General features: G+C 32.0%; 1 protein-coding gene across 2 annotated transcripts in view; it reads left to right on the top strand.

Annotated features, from left to right (window-relative positions):
* The first annotated feature begins 2,911 nt into the window (after positions 1-2,911).
* Positions 2,912-18,682, top strand: part of LOC118185018 (serine hydroxymethyltransferase, mitochondrial-like) — a 58,268-nt gene continuing 42,497 nt past the window's right edge. Inside the window, exon 1 of one of the 2 annotated variants that reach the window (XM_035354786.2) lies at positions 2,912-3,141. In XM_035354786.2, coding sequence (XP_035210677.1) covers positions 3,091-3,141 — 51 coding nt within the window. In that variant the 5' untranslated portion in view covers positions 2,912-3,090. Of the gene's footprint in view, positions 3,142-10,524; positions 10,633-18,682 lie in introns of those variants that run through there. The other variant, XM_035354787.2, reaches the window with a different exon arrangement.

Below are 18,682 nucleotides of genomic sequence, written 5' to 3'. Positions count from 1 at the left end.
AAATGATTATAGAAAACTCATAAAGTTAAGCGCTACAGTGTGAAAAGAAAATTCTGGAATAAACATGTTAAGAAAATTAGATGGAGAAATAATCCTTAATTTATTGATATCCATATAAACTGTATGCTTTTGGAATGCTATAATTTGCACCAAGGTATCAATCACCGAAACTGAGTTAATTTCTTTCCTTATTTTTTCTTATTAGAGGGATTTGTAAAAAGATACGCTAAGGTAAAGGTAAAATTTTTTGCAATATTTTTAAAGAATAAATTAAAAAAGTATTTTTACTTCATGAACTGAAATTTTTACGCTACATTTTTACACAGTAAATAAGAACAAAAAAAAAAAAAAAAAAAAAAAGGCTGAATTAGAGATTTACATGTTTGGTGAATGAGTTAAACTTACCTGTATGCCATTATGAAATATTAGGAATGTAGCACAAAAGCATGAGTGAAGAAGGCAATGGCAATCTAAATCATTGTAATCTAAATGTATATCATTATGAGTATCTGCTATTAATTTCAATACTGCTGAAAAAATTATAACTGAATTACATTACAAATCACATGAACTCGTTGCATTATAAGTTACAAGAGTTAGAAATATTATTAGCGTGATTTAGCGACCATCTTTGTTAACAAATAATTTCAAGTAATTAATTTTACAGATAATTCAGCCTGAAACTAGGTTGGAAAATAAGCTACATGCTGAAGATTAAGCATTGCCAAGGTGTTAGAACAATCTTCTATTAACTAGAGTTGTGATGCAAGAATTTGTAAAAATTATCATTTAAATATAAATTGGCATAAATACAATACAAAGTATATAAATTCTACATACATGAAAACTTGAGTACAGTGCAACAATATGTGAAAAAGGAATGGATTAAAAGGGAACTGAAAATCCCAACGCTCATAATTATTAATTTATTAATTAAATGTTTATTAGAAATTAAATGTATGCCAAAGTACATCAGGTGGAAAACAGAATAAATATTTAAACGTTTCTAGTATTAAAATATGGAATTTGTAACAAAGTTGAAAAACCTTAAAATAACTTCAATAATTAAAAATGGAAAGCTTAATACAGGAATATATTGCAATAATATTAGTGTGAATTTAGAACGACTTAAGAAGTCCAATTTTTAGATTTAATAAAGATAATTTTTATAATTAAATTAGAGCTGTTTATCTAAAATGGTAAATTTGAAAGTTAAAATCATTCTGCTATCTAAGATTTGTTAATATTTATCTAGACAAGGTATCTAGACAAGGCTACAAATCCGATATTTGATTATGTATCAGTTTCGTTGATTATGTATCAGTTTCGTGTATGTCATTAATCTATCAATTTTACTATTCAAAACTTATATATATATATATATATATATCAGCGACTAAAATCTACAACTTGGAAAGTTTTTAATTCTTACAGAGAATAAAAAAGATTTGGCTCATCATTCCTTTAAGCATCATAAAACTTTAAAATGAGTGTAAAAGAAATTTATTTTTTAGCACACGCCAGACTTTAAATTAATATTTGTTTTACATGCACAATTTTTACAATATTGATAAACGAAAATAAAGGCTTGCAGTCTCAATAGAATGTCCCATTAATGGCGATAAACGACTTTTTGTAGCACCCAATCTTCTTGGAAAGAAATGGGGGACAGGAAACGTCGCGCAGTTCGTGGATTAGAAAAGAGAGGGAGGGGGATTTTCGATCAAATTTGGCGCAGTTCGTAACCTACCCTAGAAAATAATTTATCGTCATCTTTTCCCAATTTAACCGTACTAATTAGAATTTTCTTGACCTTTCCGGTCACTGTTGCAACTGGAGAACGTTCATTCTCCAAGCTCAAGTTGATAAAAAAACTATCTTAGATCATCCATGAGTCAGGAAAGATTATCGGCTTTGGCAACTCTTTCTATTGAACACAAATTGTGCGATACCATAGGCCTTAATGGTGTGTTAAAAAATTTTTCGGAAACAAAATCTCGGAGAGTGCAATTTTAACTTTTATCCTAAAAACAATTTGAGAAGTGTTTTAAAGCTCCCAGGTTCTTTTTTTTCACCATTATAAGGTAAGTTTTTTTTAAATACGTTTGATTTAGTTCCCACAATTTTACTAATTTTTCTTTATATTTTTAAAACGATTTCGTTAAAAATTAGGTCTATTTTATATTAAGACATTGACTTTTGAAGTTTTATAATTAAAAAAAAATATTTTAAGACAAATTTGCTAAAAAATTATTCTTTGGAAAAAGGTAGAAATTTACATAAATTGTATTCCATTCCAACGATCTTCATTTTGTACTCTAGAGAAGGGGGAGAAGGCCTCAGGCGGCCCTGCATCTACCGTACGGAGTGCTATCCACTGCGCTAACCTTTTATTATGGGAAAAAGTGAGATAAAATTTAAAATACCTAAAATGAAGAAGGAAATATTTCTTCATTTAAAAATTGTGAACAAGGGATGATGATGTCAAAAAACAATAACGTATATAAATCTAGCATGTTGAATAAATATGCTGCGTAAGATCTGAAAAAGCAATCTGGAATAATTTCATAGTTTAATATTTCAGCAAAATATGAAGCATGATTTGTTTCGGCTTTACGGTAGAAATTTTCGTTCAGCTTATTGATGTAGTCCTTAATGTATTCAAGCCTGTAGTTATTATGCAGATTTTAGTTACTGAGAAACCAAAAGGCTCCGACAATAAGATGAAATTTATTTTGCAAAATTTGTAGTTTGTTAATTTCGTTTTCATTCCTCTTCCATAGTGTCTTTAGTCGCCAACCTCGCGATGCATCGCCAATAGTATGCAACAGACGCCAGCCAATCACGCCAGCGAAGCATATACTATTCTAAAGCGAGACGTTACGTTTGACGACAGTTTAATTGCTTATCTTGTTTCGAGTAGAAGTACGAGGCATCGAGAGACCACGTTGTTAACGTGGTGTTGGTAAACCTGTTCCAATGTTGATACTGTGGCAGATGGAAGAATCTGGGCTATCGAATCGACTGATAGTCCGATTCTTCACCTTCAGACTTTAGTACGGATAAGATTACCTCGAAAACTGAGACATAATGTCGTTATGTGTACTAAGTAAACATTTTGTGAAAACGTTAACTGGTCAGGTATTTATTAAATTTCTTATCTTTATGGGTAAAGAAACGGTGTAGCTCGGGAAATTAATACAAGAAACATTATTAATATAGGCCGAATAACTTAATTTGTGTCAAATAAGTCATTTTGCGATTATAACATTCAGCTTTATCTTAAAGAAAAAAGAAGCAGTTTTTGTCATGTCATAAGTTTTTTGAGCTATAGTTTATTGAGAATTGTTTAAATCGTCTTGGGCATTACTGTAGTTAAATGATTTTACTAATAAACAAATTGTTTAGATTTATTAATAGATTCCCTTATCAGTTTGTGGCAGGTATGATATAACCTCTCTTCCAACTTAATTTTAATCATCATATTATAATTTTGTAATTTTAATCCCAGTAGCGTAGCTAGGGTGGGGCAAGGGGGGACATCTGTCCCCTGGCGCAGCATTCAGGGGGCGCCAAATTGATGTTATTAAATTTTAGAATGAAATGTTTTCCGTTCTTGGAACAGAGAAAGGGGCGCAACGTTTTCAGTTGTACCCGGGCGCTGAAAACCCTAGCTACGCCGCTGTTTAATCCTTCATCAGTTTCTTAATCTTCTCATTGAACTTAATTTTAATATCAGTGTAACTATAGAAAGAAATATTCATCTTATCTATCATTCGTTATAATATATGATGATATGATAAATAATGTTTATATACGAGATGACAGATAATGTTTATATGGTGATATGATAGGTAATGTTTATATATGAGACATTAAAATAAGTTTTGATAAGAATGGAATGATTAGACATGTATTTATGTACATGAAAGTGATGAAATGTTATTTGATTAATTTGTTTTAAGTACTTACTTTCATGGAGTGGAAAGTTTCATGCAGAAAAAAGTATATATTGTTTCCAGAAACTTACGTTTTCTAACAAACCTTTCTTCATAACAATTTAATACCTTAAGGGTTAATTCTGTCTTAAATCATGTGAAAATTACGTGCAATGTTTGTGGTGTTTTTTACTTTAAGACTACAGTTCAAACTATTCTGTTGACATAATCTAAAATCAAGTAATTTTAAATTAAGTTAAATGGATGCATGGACACAGTTTGCTATCATAATCAAATTGATTTTGTTGCATGCATTCATTTATTTTATTTGTACCTGTCTTTTACGTTTCAGGCTAGCAATATTTTTTTTTTACCTGTAGATTCTAATTATATTAAATTAATGTGAAATTAAGTTTTCTAAGAAATTTATTTTTATATTTTGAGCATAAAATCTATCCTAGCAAAATGTGAAGGTTCTGTAAATTTTTTTTTTTTAATGTATGAAGTTAATTTTGTGTTAGATCTTGTAAAGGTCAGTGCATTATAATTTAAATGTGCTGTGAGACATAATAATGTAGGATTTTTATATATTTGACAGTAATTGGTTAATTTTAAATCTATTGATCTCTATCTATAAAAATTGAAATTATAATTCCCATTTTAGAAATTTGCATTTATAAAATTGATATTTTGGAATAAAATCTATAAATATGGTTTCTAGCCCAGTTTCATAATGTGTTTTGATAAGAGAGACTTTGTACATTAACGTACAGAAGTGACGAAATTATGCAAGAAATTGCAAAAGCATAAAATTGAATTTAGTGTGAAATAATGAATGCTTCTAATTGTATAATGCAGGACTGCAATATATATATATATATATAAAAATAAAGTACTCTGGAAAAGTCTTTGTGAGATTCATTTTTTGTTCAGAAAATTTTCATCTGGAGTAATTGGAGAACAGTGTTGCAGTGAAATACCATATACTTTGAAGATGTGAATGAAGATCATTTTTACACCATTAAAGTAAACTTTTCAGAGTTTGTACTTGAATTGAGTTGAAAATGCAGTAAGCGGTATAGTGTAATTCTGTCAGAGCATTGTTGGAAAACTCTGTGGGGACCTGTTTACTAGGGTTTTGGGCTAATATTTTTAATTATTATGTTAATTTTTTTCTATTACTTTTTCATTCATATGTCTCTGATATACCCTCTGAGTGGCTTGGCTGCTTATCCTGTCGTAAGATTTATTGTCATTTATGAGGTATTGCTTTGTCATGTGAAATATGGGGAAAGTGCAGAATCACCCACTGCTTGGCGCTTTTTTCAGAATTGAACATACTCGGTATCCATGTACACAGTCACCTATTTTCACTTAAAAAAACATTCCAGAATTGCACAAAAATGGCATAATATTTATTTGTTTACTTTATTAAACATTTCTTTCAATATAAGTTGTTTAAGTTGCTTCGTTTTATGTGATAATATTATCTCTTTAATTCTATAAACAGACATAATTTCTTGTTCAGTTACAAAGTTCCGCTGTTCAAGTCCTATAATTGCTGTGTCGAGAATACCGACTAATTTGTCAATCGAAATTTTTTCGTTTTCAATAATCTCTGTGTCACTTTCTTCACTATCGGAAGCGAATTATAATGATGAGGAATTTGATTGAAATCATATCAAAGACGAAGTACATCGAGATGAAATACTACATTTAGTAAGGAATTATAAGCCAAATAAAATAAAAACATTTGGCCTGAAGATAAGGTTATTGCTGACAGATCAACTTCCAATACACTGCGTGCCGTGGCGTTCCCCCCCCCTTTGCCGCAGAGCAGCGTTGAAATTGATAAACAGATTTCGGAATGGTTACAGAAACAAAGCATATACTTTTATCCATTTTTTTGCAGCAATTGCACTTTTTGTTTAATGGACTTCGAAACATACTTTCGCTTTGTAGATCCTTTATATATTAGTAAATATATATCGGAAATTCTATTTGACATAATTGAAAGTTCAAGCTTACTTTTATAAAATTGCTCTAACAGTCTGCAAAAAATAATAAGCCGGATCCAATTTGAAGATTAAGGAACGACGCAATTTGCTACATTAACTGAATTAGATAATTTTAGCTTAGCTTATACCGTCCGTTATACATTAAACGCGCATTCCTAAACGTATTTTGCATGCGCACACGCATATTCGCAGCCGTAAAGGTCTTACGCGCATGCTCCAACGCGACGCATGCGCAGAAAGTTTATAGCTTTGAGGTCCGGATTATAGATCATTCCGGATTATGGGTGTCCGAATTAACGACTTTTGACTGTACTATTAATTTCTTTTAGGTAAAATCCTAGGAGGGCCCTTACCCTTGGCGACAAACTGGGAAAGTGAAGAATCGCCCACTGCGTCGAGAGTTTCTCAAAATCGCCAACTTGAAAATAACAAGTCAAAAAATTGCACAAACTCGGTATACATGTATACACCAACCAATTTTCTCTTAAAAAAACATCTCAGAATTGCACAATCCCTTGACTTTGTCCATGTACCTATCGATACGTGCCATATAAGTGGGCACGCCAAGGGTGTGGGCTGTGCTCGGATCCAACCATTTTCTTATTTCAGTGCATACAGAACCTTGTATTTCTTTTTAGAAACTTGCCTAAAAATTGCTTTTATGAACTGTAAAGTTTTAAATATTGTTTATTTAAATGAAAGAATCATAAATTAAATTTATATTATAAATTTCATATTTTTATTTTTGTTACAATAAATGATAACTAATAAATTATAAAATTGTTACAATAAATTACAATATGGTTATAAAAACTAAGCACTAATCTTTGGAATATGGTAACAGGTAGTTTGCAACATTTTGGTAAGGTGATAAAGGTTACTAGGTAGGACTTTAGCAATAATCTGAAAAGTACACAGTTCGAATCACAGATTATTTTGTCTCGGAGAAATGAGAGATCATGAGACATGTCATGTGACATTTTCTGGAAAATTCTGATCGTGATTTTAGCTAATAAGCACTTAGAAACAATTTTGCTGCTAAAGTGCAGAATCGCCCACTTATTTGTTTGGCGCTTTTTACAAGAGTAAGAAAAATTGGATTTTTGTCAAATTTCTTTGACTTTTTAAGTGAAAATAGGTCGATGTGTACATGGATAAAGTCAAGCGTGTGCGCAATACCATTTCTGTACAATTCTGGGATTTTTTTTCAGTGAAAATAGGTCGACGTGTACATGGATACTGCGTATGTGCAATTCTTAAAAACGTGCGAAGCAGTGGGCGATTCTACACTTTCTCCCAATTTTGCACCTAATCTTCGTCATGATTAAGCACTTTTGTTCCATAAAAGTTCTAGTTCTAGCATAAGCGTAATTCGGCTAGCAGTTTTCTGGAAAAAAATGTTGAGCTAAAAAAAAAAGCCTTTACTTCGTAAAAGCAAAATGACATCAAAAAAAAAAAAAAAAAAAAAAAAAAACTACCAGGTTGTAGCAGGGTTGGTCGCCAAAAAATCGCCAAGTTACCATAATCCGAAGATTCACCAAACTAAGTTACAATATGGTAATAAAAACTAAGTTTTAACAATAAGTAATAAAAACCAGGTTTTTATTATGTAGTGTTGTTTTTATTAGCATGTTGTCATGTTGGTGCTAAGAGCTACTCTGTAGTTTATATTCTTTAGAGTTTTAATTTTCTAAATATTTATGACTTTCTTTAAACAGTTTTATGTGGTGTGACACAAATAAGAGAAATAATAATTGGTAATGCGAGGAGTAGTAAATAGCTTGTTGTAATTAGAGTTGTTATGTATTATTTTGTAGTGTTAAATTATTGCATATTACTTAACTGTGCAAAATGTAATTTTTAGTATTTATATTATTTTACTGTGAACACTGAATTTGTAATGTTTGTATTTAAGAATTAATGTATAATATTTAGTATTGTTTAAATTTTAACTCGATTATAGCAACTCTATCACGGCAAAGCTCCTTTAAGTTTAGCTGAAGATGTGATTCAGAAAAAAAGGATGTTAAAATTACCTTTTGCACAGTAAAATAATATGCAATAATTTAACACTACAAAATAATCAGTAACAATTTTCCATAACAAATTCCTGGTCTACTGTAGGTCACCCATGTGATCCTTACGGAACATGGTTACCCAATCAAACCTGGGTAACCATATTGCGGTTGTAGAAAAAAAAAATCAGTTTTAAGAGTTGTGACTATACGATCGGCTTACTTAATTTATTTTGACTTGATGAGTAGACTTCTTAAGAGTGAAATTGATCCTCCTCTGGTGTTTTGAAGAGTTCTGTGCTGTATTTTAAAGGCATTGGGTTTGTGTCTATCTCTAGATTTTGTATTGAAATTTATGTGTTTTCAGGTTGGAGATTTGAATTGATTTTATTTAGTGAGATATAGCGTGTTAATGATTTTGTTGTGTAAAAGCCTTTGTGCATTTTGGTTTTGATAAATAATCTTTCTTTTTACCGAAACATCAGGGAGGATATTTTCCTTTACTTCTTTGATGTAAAGTGTTAAGACTTTGATTATGAGAGTAAGAACTTAGTAGTTTAGTTTGAGTTATTATTTTTATTGTCATGGCACCATAGAGAAAGTTAGTTGAGAAGTCAGTTTAAAAGAGTTAAATGTAAAAAGTTACTTTTTTCCCCTACGTAACAAAGTCTTTAATAATTAAAAATTAGAATTCTTTTCTTTCTGATATGAGTTTACATTATCTGGCATTTAGGTACTTTTCCACTTCACCGGTGCAAATCTCGCCAAGCAGACTTTATTGGCGACAACATATAGTATACACATAAAAAATGTTAACAAATGTTAGTTCTTAAGAATTTTTTATTTTGAAGGCATAAACGTTTTAATATAGTTTAAAATTTTGTAAAGAGGCCAATAAATAAAGACAATAAATTTGTAAAAAGACATTAATTTAAGAATTTACTATGCTTTTATGGTTCAACATCCTGATTCGCCAGTTCATATCACATGACCCCAAGTGATCTCTTCTCACGTAAACTACGCTATGAAAATCTAATTCTCTCAGTAATTATCTACATTAATTTCAAATTAAATCTTAATTTGGAATACAAGTTTAAATGAAAGAACTATTTCAATTCGTATGAAAAGCTTACTCAGAAATTATGTTAAACTGCAGTGCTTTACTTCTGTTATGTATTAATTGTTATTATTTTGAAGCTTTAAGTTATTTGCTTACTTAATTCGGTTTTGATCAACAATTGAAGTTATTAATTTTTGCTTTATTTGTTTAAAGTTGGTTGTAAGTTTAAACTGTAACTTTTTATAAACTTTAAATTTAGGTTGGTTGCTTTAAAAGTTTTCTTAACTTGAAGTTATTTTAAATTGCGTTTAGGGACTTTGACCCTTAAGGTTGTTTAACTTTAATTATTTTAAAGCCTTGTTGCCTCACTTTTGGTGTGTTAAATTTTTTTTATTTTTATTTGAGGTAACTTAATTTCCCCCCTCTTTCTATTAAAGTTTATTGAATTCATATTTTCTGACTGGTGGTAAATCAATTGTAATTGAAACTCAGTCTGGATAATGAGTGTGTATACTTAATATCTGCTGAAGAAACAATTTATATCGTGCTGACACTTTTAATGAATTTAATTATTATGTAATAATTTAATTTTTAATGTCCTAAATAAATTTATTGTATTGAAAAACTATTCACTGGTTATGTAATTTTCATACCCAAACCGTTGGCTTGGAATTCATTCTCAGAACCCCCTATCTGGAGTTTTCTGCATCCCAAAATTCTTTCGCAAAGCATTTCAACACATGTCTGATTCGTCACCACATGTTCTGATGACTGCACCACCTAGAATATTTGCATAACCGGGACCCCATTTGCTGTGACATCTCTAGCAGAGAAATGTTCTACGGGGAGTTTGTTTATGGGAGTGAAAAGTCTTAGAATAGGATGCTCGCAATGTTGGAGTTGCACCCCGAGATGATGCTAATGCTTCTCCTCCCCTTTCCATCAGCAGAGACGAGGTTGACCCAGCACAGTAACCTTGAAGGCTGCATGGTTGAACCGTGATAGTTAGCGTCTTCTGGTAGTCGGAAAACCCCTTCTCCTGAAGATTTCTCTGTTTGGGTTGCTGTGCTTGGCGTTTTTCCGTTCATCATACTTCGCCAATTTTTTTCAAAATCGTGCCAGGTACTAAAGTGGCTGCACAATTGGGACGAGAGGAAGAAGAGAGCGAAAATAAGAAGCACCGCAGCGTGATCGTCACAGAACCTTTGGAAGTCGAAAAATTTCCTAACGAAGATGAGAATTATGGAACGGCTGCTAAATGTGAAAAGAAAGCAGAGTCTTGGAGGATAAAGCACTAGATCCAATGGGAAAAAGACCCCTGCACCACTGAAGGTTTAATTTTTGTCCAAAATTAGAATGATGGTTTGGAACCAGCAGCACAGGAGTCTGCGTGAAGGAAATTGCAGAATGGCGGAATTCCAGGCCGCCACATAATGACCAGCATTTAACTAATATTCCCTGATTTTTTTCTTTTGTTTTACAGTTTTCCTTCCCGGTATTGTACCCTACAACTGCAGTATGAAAAATTAGAATGTAAAGAATGCCGGTGTACATTCGGTGGGGCCTTTTCCCATAATTTTAGAATGTTAAATCATTATAAGGTATGTGCCTGTTTATTTTGATATGTTAGCCAAAAATGTTAATGTTGATGACCGCCACCACCCAAATTAAACAAATTGTAACTGTAAACCTTTAATGTCTCTAAATAAACGTAAGATTGATTTACTTACTTTTGTATTGTTTAATTTTAGTTATTTTACACTGGACCTTAGTCATAGAATGGGTTTAAATTGCTATATTTTCCACAGCGCAACAGTTTAATTATATATTATCTGGTTATAATGCTATATGTTCACCTTGATTACTGTTGCTAGAAAATGTATACTTATATTTGCACATATTCACACATTTACCTACTACAATATAGGTATTAACGTGAATTTTCAGTTGCCCAGTAATGATGTTTAGTAGTACCTATTGCATATGACTATATGTTTATAATTGTTCTATACGTAATATACAACATATTTAATGGTGCCGTGCTGTAAAATTCTCGTCCAGTGTACTAAAAAATTTCTGTGCTAGTAGTGGTGACAGTAAACTTAATATATTTCTTAATTAGTTAAATTTTGATTTTGATAATTGCATTTTTGTGTACTGCTTTGATAACTGTTATGCTTTGTGATGATTATGTGTGTTTAATTAAGCTTACACAAATTATTTTGTTATTACACTTTTATATAGTTTATCTGTTTAACTTTCAAAATGCCTGTAATTCGTAAATTAGTAAAAAAGGAATACCAGAGCACTTACCAGAATGGCGGTGACTAACAATTCTACTGGGAATCGGACTACACAGCCTACTACTAATAGGATCTGTGTTTTTTAGGCTGATCCACTTGTGACTATTCCCAATTTTAATGGGGCTGAGGGTTCTACACAACTTAATGATTTTATTGACAGAGTCAATTTAGTTGCAGCACATGCTGGCTGGACTGACTCAGATAAGTTGACTGCCATTAATGTAAAATTGAAGGGTGAGGCAGCTGTGTTTATTTGCAGTAATCCTCGTCTCAAGAATGAGAGCAGTTTGGTTGCTGTAGTTGATGCTTTAAAGGACAGATTTTCGCCAGTGCATAATTTGCATGCTCGTATTAGAGCATTAATTGAGGCTTTTCAGAAGCCTTAGAGAGACAGTTAGGCAGTTTGGTGATAGAATAGAGGCACTCTCGTGTAAAACTGTGCCTTTGGATAAGATGGAAGATCCTACCGTGAAGAGTCAGAGGCTTGATTTACTTTTGTCAGTTTTTCCAGAAAGTCTTCATTTACATTTGAGGCAATTGTTATTACCTCAAAACCACAAAACATACTCAGCAGCAAAAAGACATGCTATAGCTGAAAAAGAGGTTTGGGTTAACCCATTAACTGCTGGTGTTGCGTTGACGCAACGGTCAAAATAAATGTGTATATAAATATAACTACCTAAGATATTTTATACCAGCAGATGATTTTGTGTAGGGAATATTATGAAGATTATTTCTGTAAAAACATATTTGCCTTCAAGAATCATTTTGTTTATAATAATTAATCTCATATTTTAAACAAAATTTAAGCAAAATTTTCGACCGGGTATTTTTGCTGAAAATATTTAACAAAAGAATCGCCATCTTTATGAGTGATCTATTTTTAGTCAAGGTCACCGTTTATCAGAACATTACATCAGTCAGATGTTTATATTTGTGTTGGGAAGGAAGGAAAAACAGGTGTTGCGTTGACGCAACGTCAGCAGGAAATGGATAGTCAATCTCCTTTTTCACTCAGGATATCATTCTTTACCTCAAGAAAAAATGTATTGGTGTTTTGATAAGGACATTTCTGTTCCTGTTGTACAAGAATTGATATCACATTTGCAGTACAGGAATATGAAGCAGAATTTGCATTTGACAATACTGATAAATTATATGAGGTGAGACCGTATCTAAACTTACTAAATATCGCCACTTTTTACTGCTGGAAATATAAAGTCTTTTTTAGATTTATATTAGAATTTTTTTAGATGGGAGAATGCATTATTCCTTTTGCAAACTCCTATTGAGAGTTTAGAATTAGCCAGAAATAGATCAGCAACAGGAAGACCTAGTAAGTTCAGCATTCAAAAACCATTGCATGGAGATGGTAGACATTTTATCGTAAAGTCCGTTGATAACAAAAGACTTTGTTGTAAAGAGTACCATAGCCAGACTGTTTATAGATGCAAAGTATGTAATGTAGCTTTACATCATGATTGTAATCAAGCTTTTCATGCTTGAATCTTTCAAATGAAATAATCTTTATTTGTAAAAGAAATACAATGTATATTTTAATATTAAATTAATTACAAGTAAAGTGGTTTGTAGATTTATGAAACGTTATACAGCTAAAACGTAATCCTGCGCTCCACTCAAAAGAAACATCACACGGGTACAATCCTACTCACTCAACATCCGTAGTCTTATTCCGCTGACGTTGCGCGAACGCAACACTCGCTTTTTCCACAGGTAAGAGCATTTTTTTTAAAATTTTCAATGTAAATTTATGTTATAAATGCTTAATTTAATATTTGTTATTATTTTCATGAGAAAAGAAACATTTCTTGTAGTTTTGGCGGTTAATGGGTTAAGACTCGCACAGATGAGCTTAACAATGTACACACTGTTGAAGTTAATGCAGTTTCCACTCCTCGTGTTACTGTTAAGGCTGCACAGGCTAATAGTTCGAAAGATGAACTAACTGCACCTATCAAAGCACAGCAAGAGAACATTGTTACTTTGACTAACATGTTAGGAAATTTGCAAACACAGGTACAGTCGTTGATGTCTAGGTCTACAGCTAATAGTAGACATTTCGGTCCTTGTAGTTACAGAAGTAATAGGTTAGGTCACATGGCTAGAAATTGTATGGTGAATTTATCTTGGGTGCTTAACAACAATGTTACAGCAAGACAGATTTCACATGACATTGCTAGCCTGCAGGGAAATGCAAGAGTGACACCTAACACACAACAGGTTCCAGGGCAGGCTAATACAAGTAACAATAATACGTAACAATCCTCAGGCTCCTGTTTTTAGCTTTTAAATCCTCAGGCTCCTGGTTTTAGCCAGAATTTAAACTAGTTAGGGGTAGGGAGAACAAAACCTTCAGTTCATCCCAGGAAGCCTTTTTGAAGGTACCTTCAGTGTACTCAGTTTCTTTAGGTGAAGCACTTCTTCTATTAGTGAATGGCTCAATTTTGGGTAATAAACTCAAATTTCTTTTAGATTCAGGAGCTACAGTAAATTTGTTAAATGCTAAGTACTGTCAGTGTTTTGGGAAGAAACAAAAAGTTCAACCTTCTGAAGTTTATTTAAAAGGTATTTCGGCTGATCTTTAGAATATGGTAACTGGTAGTTTGGAGGCGATAAAGGTTACTACCTGGGACTTTGGTAATAATGTGAGCAGTACTCAGTTCCGATTACGCATTATTTTGTGTGAGGGAAATGAGAGATCATGGGATATGTCATGTAATATTAATGGACGAATTACGGTTCTTTAATCGGAAAAGGGGGAATTTGGAAAAATATCTGTGGCTGTATATTATTTTGTATTAAGCTTCATTGTGTGTTGTGTGAAGTAAGGTTGAATAATTTTGGGATTGTATGGCGCTGTCTAAAGTGAATTCTAGATGTGATAAAGAGAATTTTGCTTTTTATTTAGCGGAGGAAGTGTGTAGGAAAAATTCACAGAAAAAATCGTTCAATAATTTTATTGAATCCATAATAAAAGTGTATCCACCATGTAAGCAAGATTCTGAAGAAGATTAGGTAAGTTAGTATTTTTAATTATTTGAGGATATTATTTTTATGCTTTGTTCTAAATGTAAGGTGGAAGTAAAGTAATTTGGTATTATTGGGAAAATTGTTATTAGCAATGATTTAGTTTAAAGTAATTAGGATTGTAAGCTAATTTTTATTAATTTAATGTATGTGCTTATTTATATTTTAAGTAGTGTTTTTGAATTTAATTATATTTTAATTAAATGATAGTTATTTTGTGAATTTTATGTTTGTAGGAATTTGGTATACGTTTTAGTTGAAGTAAACGTGCATGGAAATAATTTAAATATTTGACACTAAGTATTTGTAATGTTTACGGTAGGAATTTGTTGGTGACGTTTATAATATAATAGATAATTTAGAGGTAAAAGTTTTTGGATATTTTATTTATTTTATACGTGGAAATGTTCATATTTGGAAAGGGTATATACTTTTTCGTTATTAGGTAATTTCATATATGTTCTTTTTAACGGGTTTAAAGATTCAGAAAATTGTCATGCATTTTTGTGAAATTTTTCTAATTTATGAGAAAAAAGTAGTGTACATGGATATGGTGAAGAGTGTGTGCAATGCCATTTTTGTGCAATTCTGGGATTTTTTTTTTAAGTAAAAATAAGTCGACGTGTACATGGTTTAGTGATATTTTAATTAAATGATAGTTATTTTGTGAATTTTATGTTTGTAGGAATTTGGTATACGTTTTAGTTGAAGTAAACGTGCATGGAAATAATTTAAATATTTGACACTAAGTATTTGTAATGCTTGCGGTATGAATTCGTTGGTGACATTTATAATATAATAGATGATTTAGAGGTAAAAGTTTTTGGATATTTTATTTATTTTATGTGTGGAAATGTTCATATTTTGGAAAGGGTATATACTTTTTCGCGATCAGGTAATTTCATATATGTTCTTTTTACCGGGTTTAAAGATTCAGAAAATTGTCATGTATTTTCGTGAAATTTTTCTAATTTATGAGAAAAAAGCAGTGTACATGGATATAGTGAAGAGTGTGCGCAATGCCATTTTTGTGTAATTCTGGGATGTTTTTTTAAGTAAAAATAAGTCGATGTGTACATAGTTTATGTGTATGTGTTATTTTGAAAAACGCGTAAGGAGTATGGTATTGTGCACTTTCCCCAATTTTGCAGTGAATATTTGTTATGATTAAGCAGCTTTGTTAGATAAAATTTCTGGCATAAGTGTAATTCGGCTAGTAGATTGTTGGAAGAAGTGTTCAGTAGATAAAAAGAAAAGAAACATGTCTTTACTTCGTGGAGACAAAATGGCGGTGGGAAAAAAAAAAAAAATAGAGGGTTGCTGTAGGAGAGTTGGTCGCCAAATTTTCGCCAAAAAGTCGCCAAGTTACCATAATCTAAAGATCAACCGGTATTTCAAACAACAAGGCGGTAGTCAACAAGAAAGCCACATTACCTGTTAAATTTGAAGATCAGATCTTTGAAACTGAATTTCTAATTATTGATAGTTTGTTTGATCAATATGCTGCACTTTTAGGAACAACATTTTTAAGTATAAACAAACTGTGCATTGATTTTAATACATCTAATTTGCTAGGTCAACACATTTTAGTGCCCTGGCACCTTCACAAGTCTACGTCAAATGCTGATGTTTCTGATAATTGTACTTTATCTCCTATTAACCCTACTATGATATCTTTTGCTATTCTATGACAAAACATAAACTTCCTCCTTTCTCTGAGAATATTCTAAAAGTGTTATCTCCTCTTTTATCTTTTTCACAGTCTTCTGTACTTAATGAACCTCTCACTCACCATCAGCAGTCTAAATTTTGTGTAGCACATTCTGTTAATAGTAAACATGATAGTAATGAATTTTTCATTAAAGTTGCAAATTTTTCTCCTGACTTCATACACATCAACAAAGGTATTAACTTTGGCTCCTGTTAATGCCAGTACACCTGCTATTCAGCCAGTATTTTCAACGAGTCTTGAGACTGGTGATCAGTTTGAACCCTGGGGAGGTCAGTTTGACTTAAGTCATTTACCTGAACAACAGAAACATGAACTTATGAGTCTTTTAGACAAGCATATTTTTGCTTCTTCAGTTACTGAACTTACTGGTTGTGATACTATTTTGCATAATATAAATTTAAAGGACAATATTCCTGTCGGACAGAAACCTTACAGAGTTCCTTATCATTTATGACAAGAGTTAGATAAACAGATTGCTGAGTTGTTGTAGGCAAAAATAATCGAGGAAAGTGATAGTGGTTATTCTGCACCTGTTATTTTGGTTAGGAAGCAAGATGATAGTTATCGTTTGGTTACAGATTTTGGAAAATTGAATGAAAAGACTGTTGAAGATTCAATTCCTCTGCCGAACATTTTGCACACAAAGCTTTACCACTAACTGAATTAACTAAAGACAAAGTAACCTTTAAATGGACTGATGAAACTCAACAGGCTTTTGACACATTAAAGACTGAAGCTCAGCCTATTTTGGCTTTACCTGACTTCAAGAAACCTTTTGCTTTGTGTACAGATGCCTCGAATTTTGCTCTAGGAGCCATTTTAAGTCAAGAAGATGAGAATGGATTTTCACACCCTATTTGTTTTGCTAGCAGAAAGCAAAAACAAAATAGAATTGTTGTACCAAAAACATTAGTTCCACAAATTTTGCAACAGAATCATGATTCACCTGTAGCTGCTCATTCTAGTTTTCATAGAACACTTCATAGAATTCAAAAAGCTTTCTTTTGGAAGAACATGCATAAACAAATTCTAGCATAAAGTCTTGTCATTCATGTATACAGAAGTGTAGTTTTAAAGCTTCACACAAAGCAACCTTAATGAGAGTTCCAATATCTAATAGAGCAGTTTAACATATTGCCATGGATATTGTTGGCCCTCTGCCTTTGACAGTTTCTAGACATAAATATATTTTGGTTATTACTGATTATTTCACTAGATGGCCTGAAGCTTATGCTGTACAAAATTGTTTGTCTGAAACTAATAATTGAAAAACTGGAATTGTTTATTGCTTCTCATGGAGTGCCAAAGCATATAATTACAGACAGAAGTACTAATTTTATTTCACGAGCTATTACTGAAGTATATAAGAAACTTGGAATTTGTAAACACACCACTACAAGTTATCACTCACAATCAGATGGTGTTGTGGAAAGGTTAAATGCTACACTCATCAATTCTTTAAGTCATTTGGTGTTTGAAACACAAGAAGATTGAGACAGGCATTTACCATTTGCTATGTTAGCACATAGAACTGGGAAGCATCAGGCTTTGGATGATTGTCCAGCTTTTCTTTTGTATGGCCGAGATTTAACATTACCTATTAACATTTCGACTCGGTCAAAATTTAAGACGTATGATGATACTAAGACGTATTCAAAGGATTTGCTCATAAGACTGCAAAAATCATTTCAAGTAGTAAAAACAAATTTAACTACTGCAGCTGAGAAACAAGAAAATACTAGAGAATCTAAAGCTTATCACAAGAACAAAGAGTTAGGTGGTATAGTATACTTACATACTCCTGTGTTACAGCGAAGAACGGCTAAGAAGTTATGTAAATTTAACAAGGGACCTTATCGAGTAGTAGAGAAGTTATCAAAGGTTAACTTCAGGATAGAGTTGGTTTCTAAACCACATTCACGTCAGGTAGTACATGTTGATCGTTTAACCAAGATGCCAGATAGAATTATATTTCCTACTTTAGAGATCTTTTATCAAGATCGTTGTTCTGCTGGTCAAAGTAGTGACACTACTACACAAGTGCCTTACAGTTTAAGGTCTAGAGACACTCATGGTTTTGTCAAGAAGTAATTGAATTTTACACTTTTGTACATATTGGTAGGGTTAGGATGATATTTATTCCTCACCACAAGTTTGATGTTTAAATAAGATTTACTGGATCCAGTTTGTTTGTTTATTGTGTGTGCTGCACGATTAGTTAGTTGATTTGGGTTGTTTTGGACTTATCCAGCTCATGGTTTGTCAGGAATGTCAACCTTCGTGTCTCAATATTTTATTTATTTATTTTTTTTTTTTTTGAGATCTTGGTGGCTGGACCACTTGGTTTCTTCTTCAAGTGTTATCGAAATTTGTTTTCTCTTTCTAAGTTGCAACTTAGGGCTTTTCGGCTTAGGGCTTTTTGACTTGTTGGTTGTTGTTTCTTATTTATACATGTTTGCTGAGTTGTGAGTTATTTCATTTTTGCCTACACTTTTGTTTCTATTTTGGTGGGTTAGTGGGAACAACTTAGGATCAACTTTGTGTTTTACTTTGTAGCTTACTGATTTT

Source organism: Stegodyphus dumicola, chromosome X1 (assembly GCF_044657685.1).
Source record: "Stegodyphus dumicola isolate Sdum_Otavi_A_Nest chromosome X1, ASM4465768v1".
Taxonomy (NCBI): Eukaryota; Metazoa; Arthropoda; class Arachnida; order Araneae; family Eresidae; genus Stegodyphus; species Stegodyphus dumicola.
Note: the sequence above shows the minus strand (reverse complement) of the source record. Positions and strands in the feature narration are given on the sequence as shown.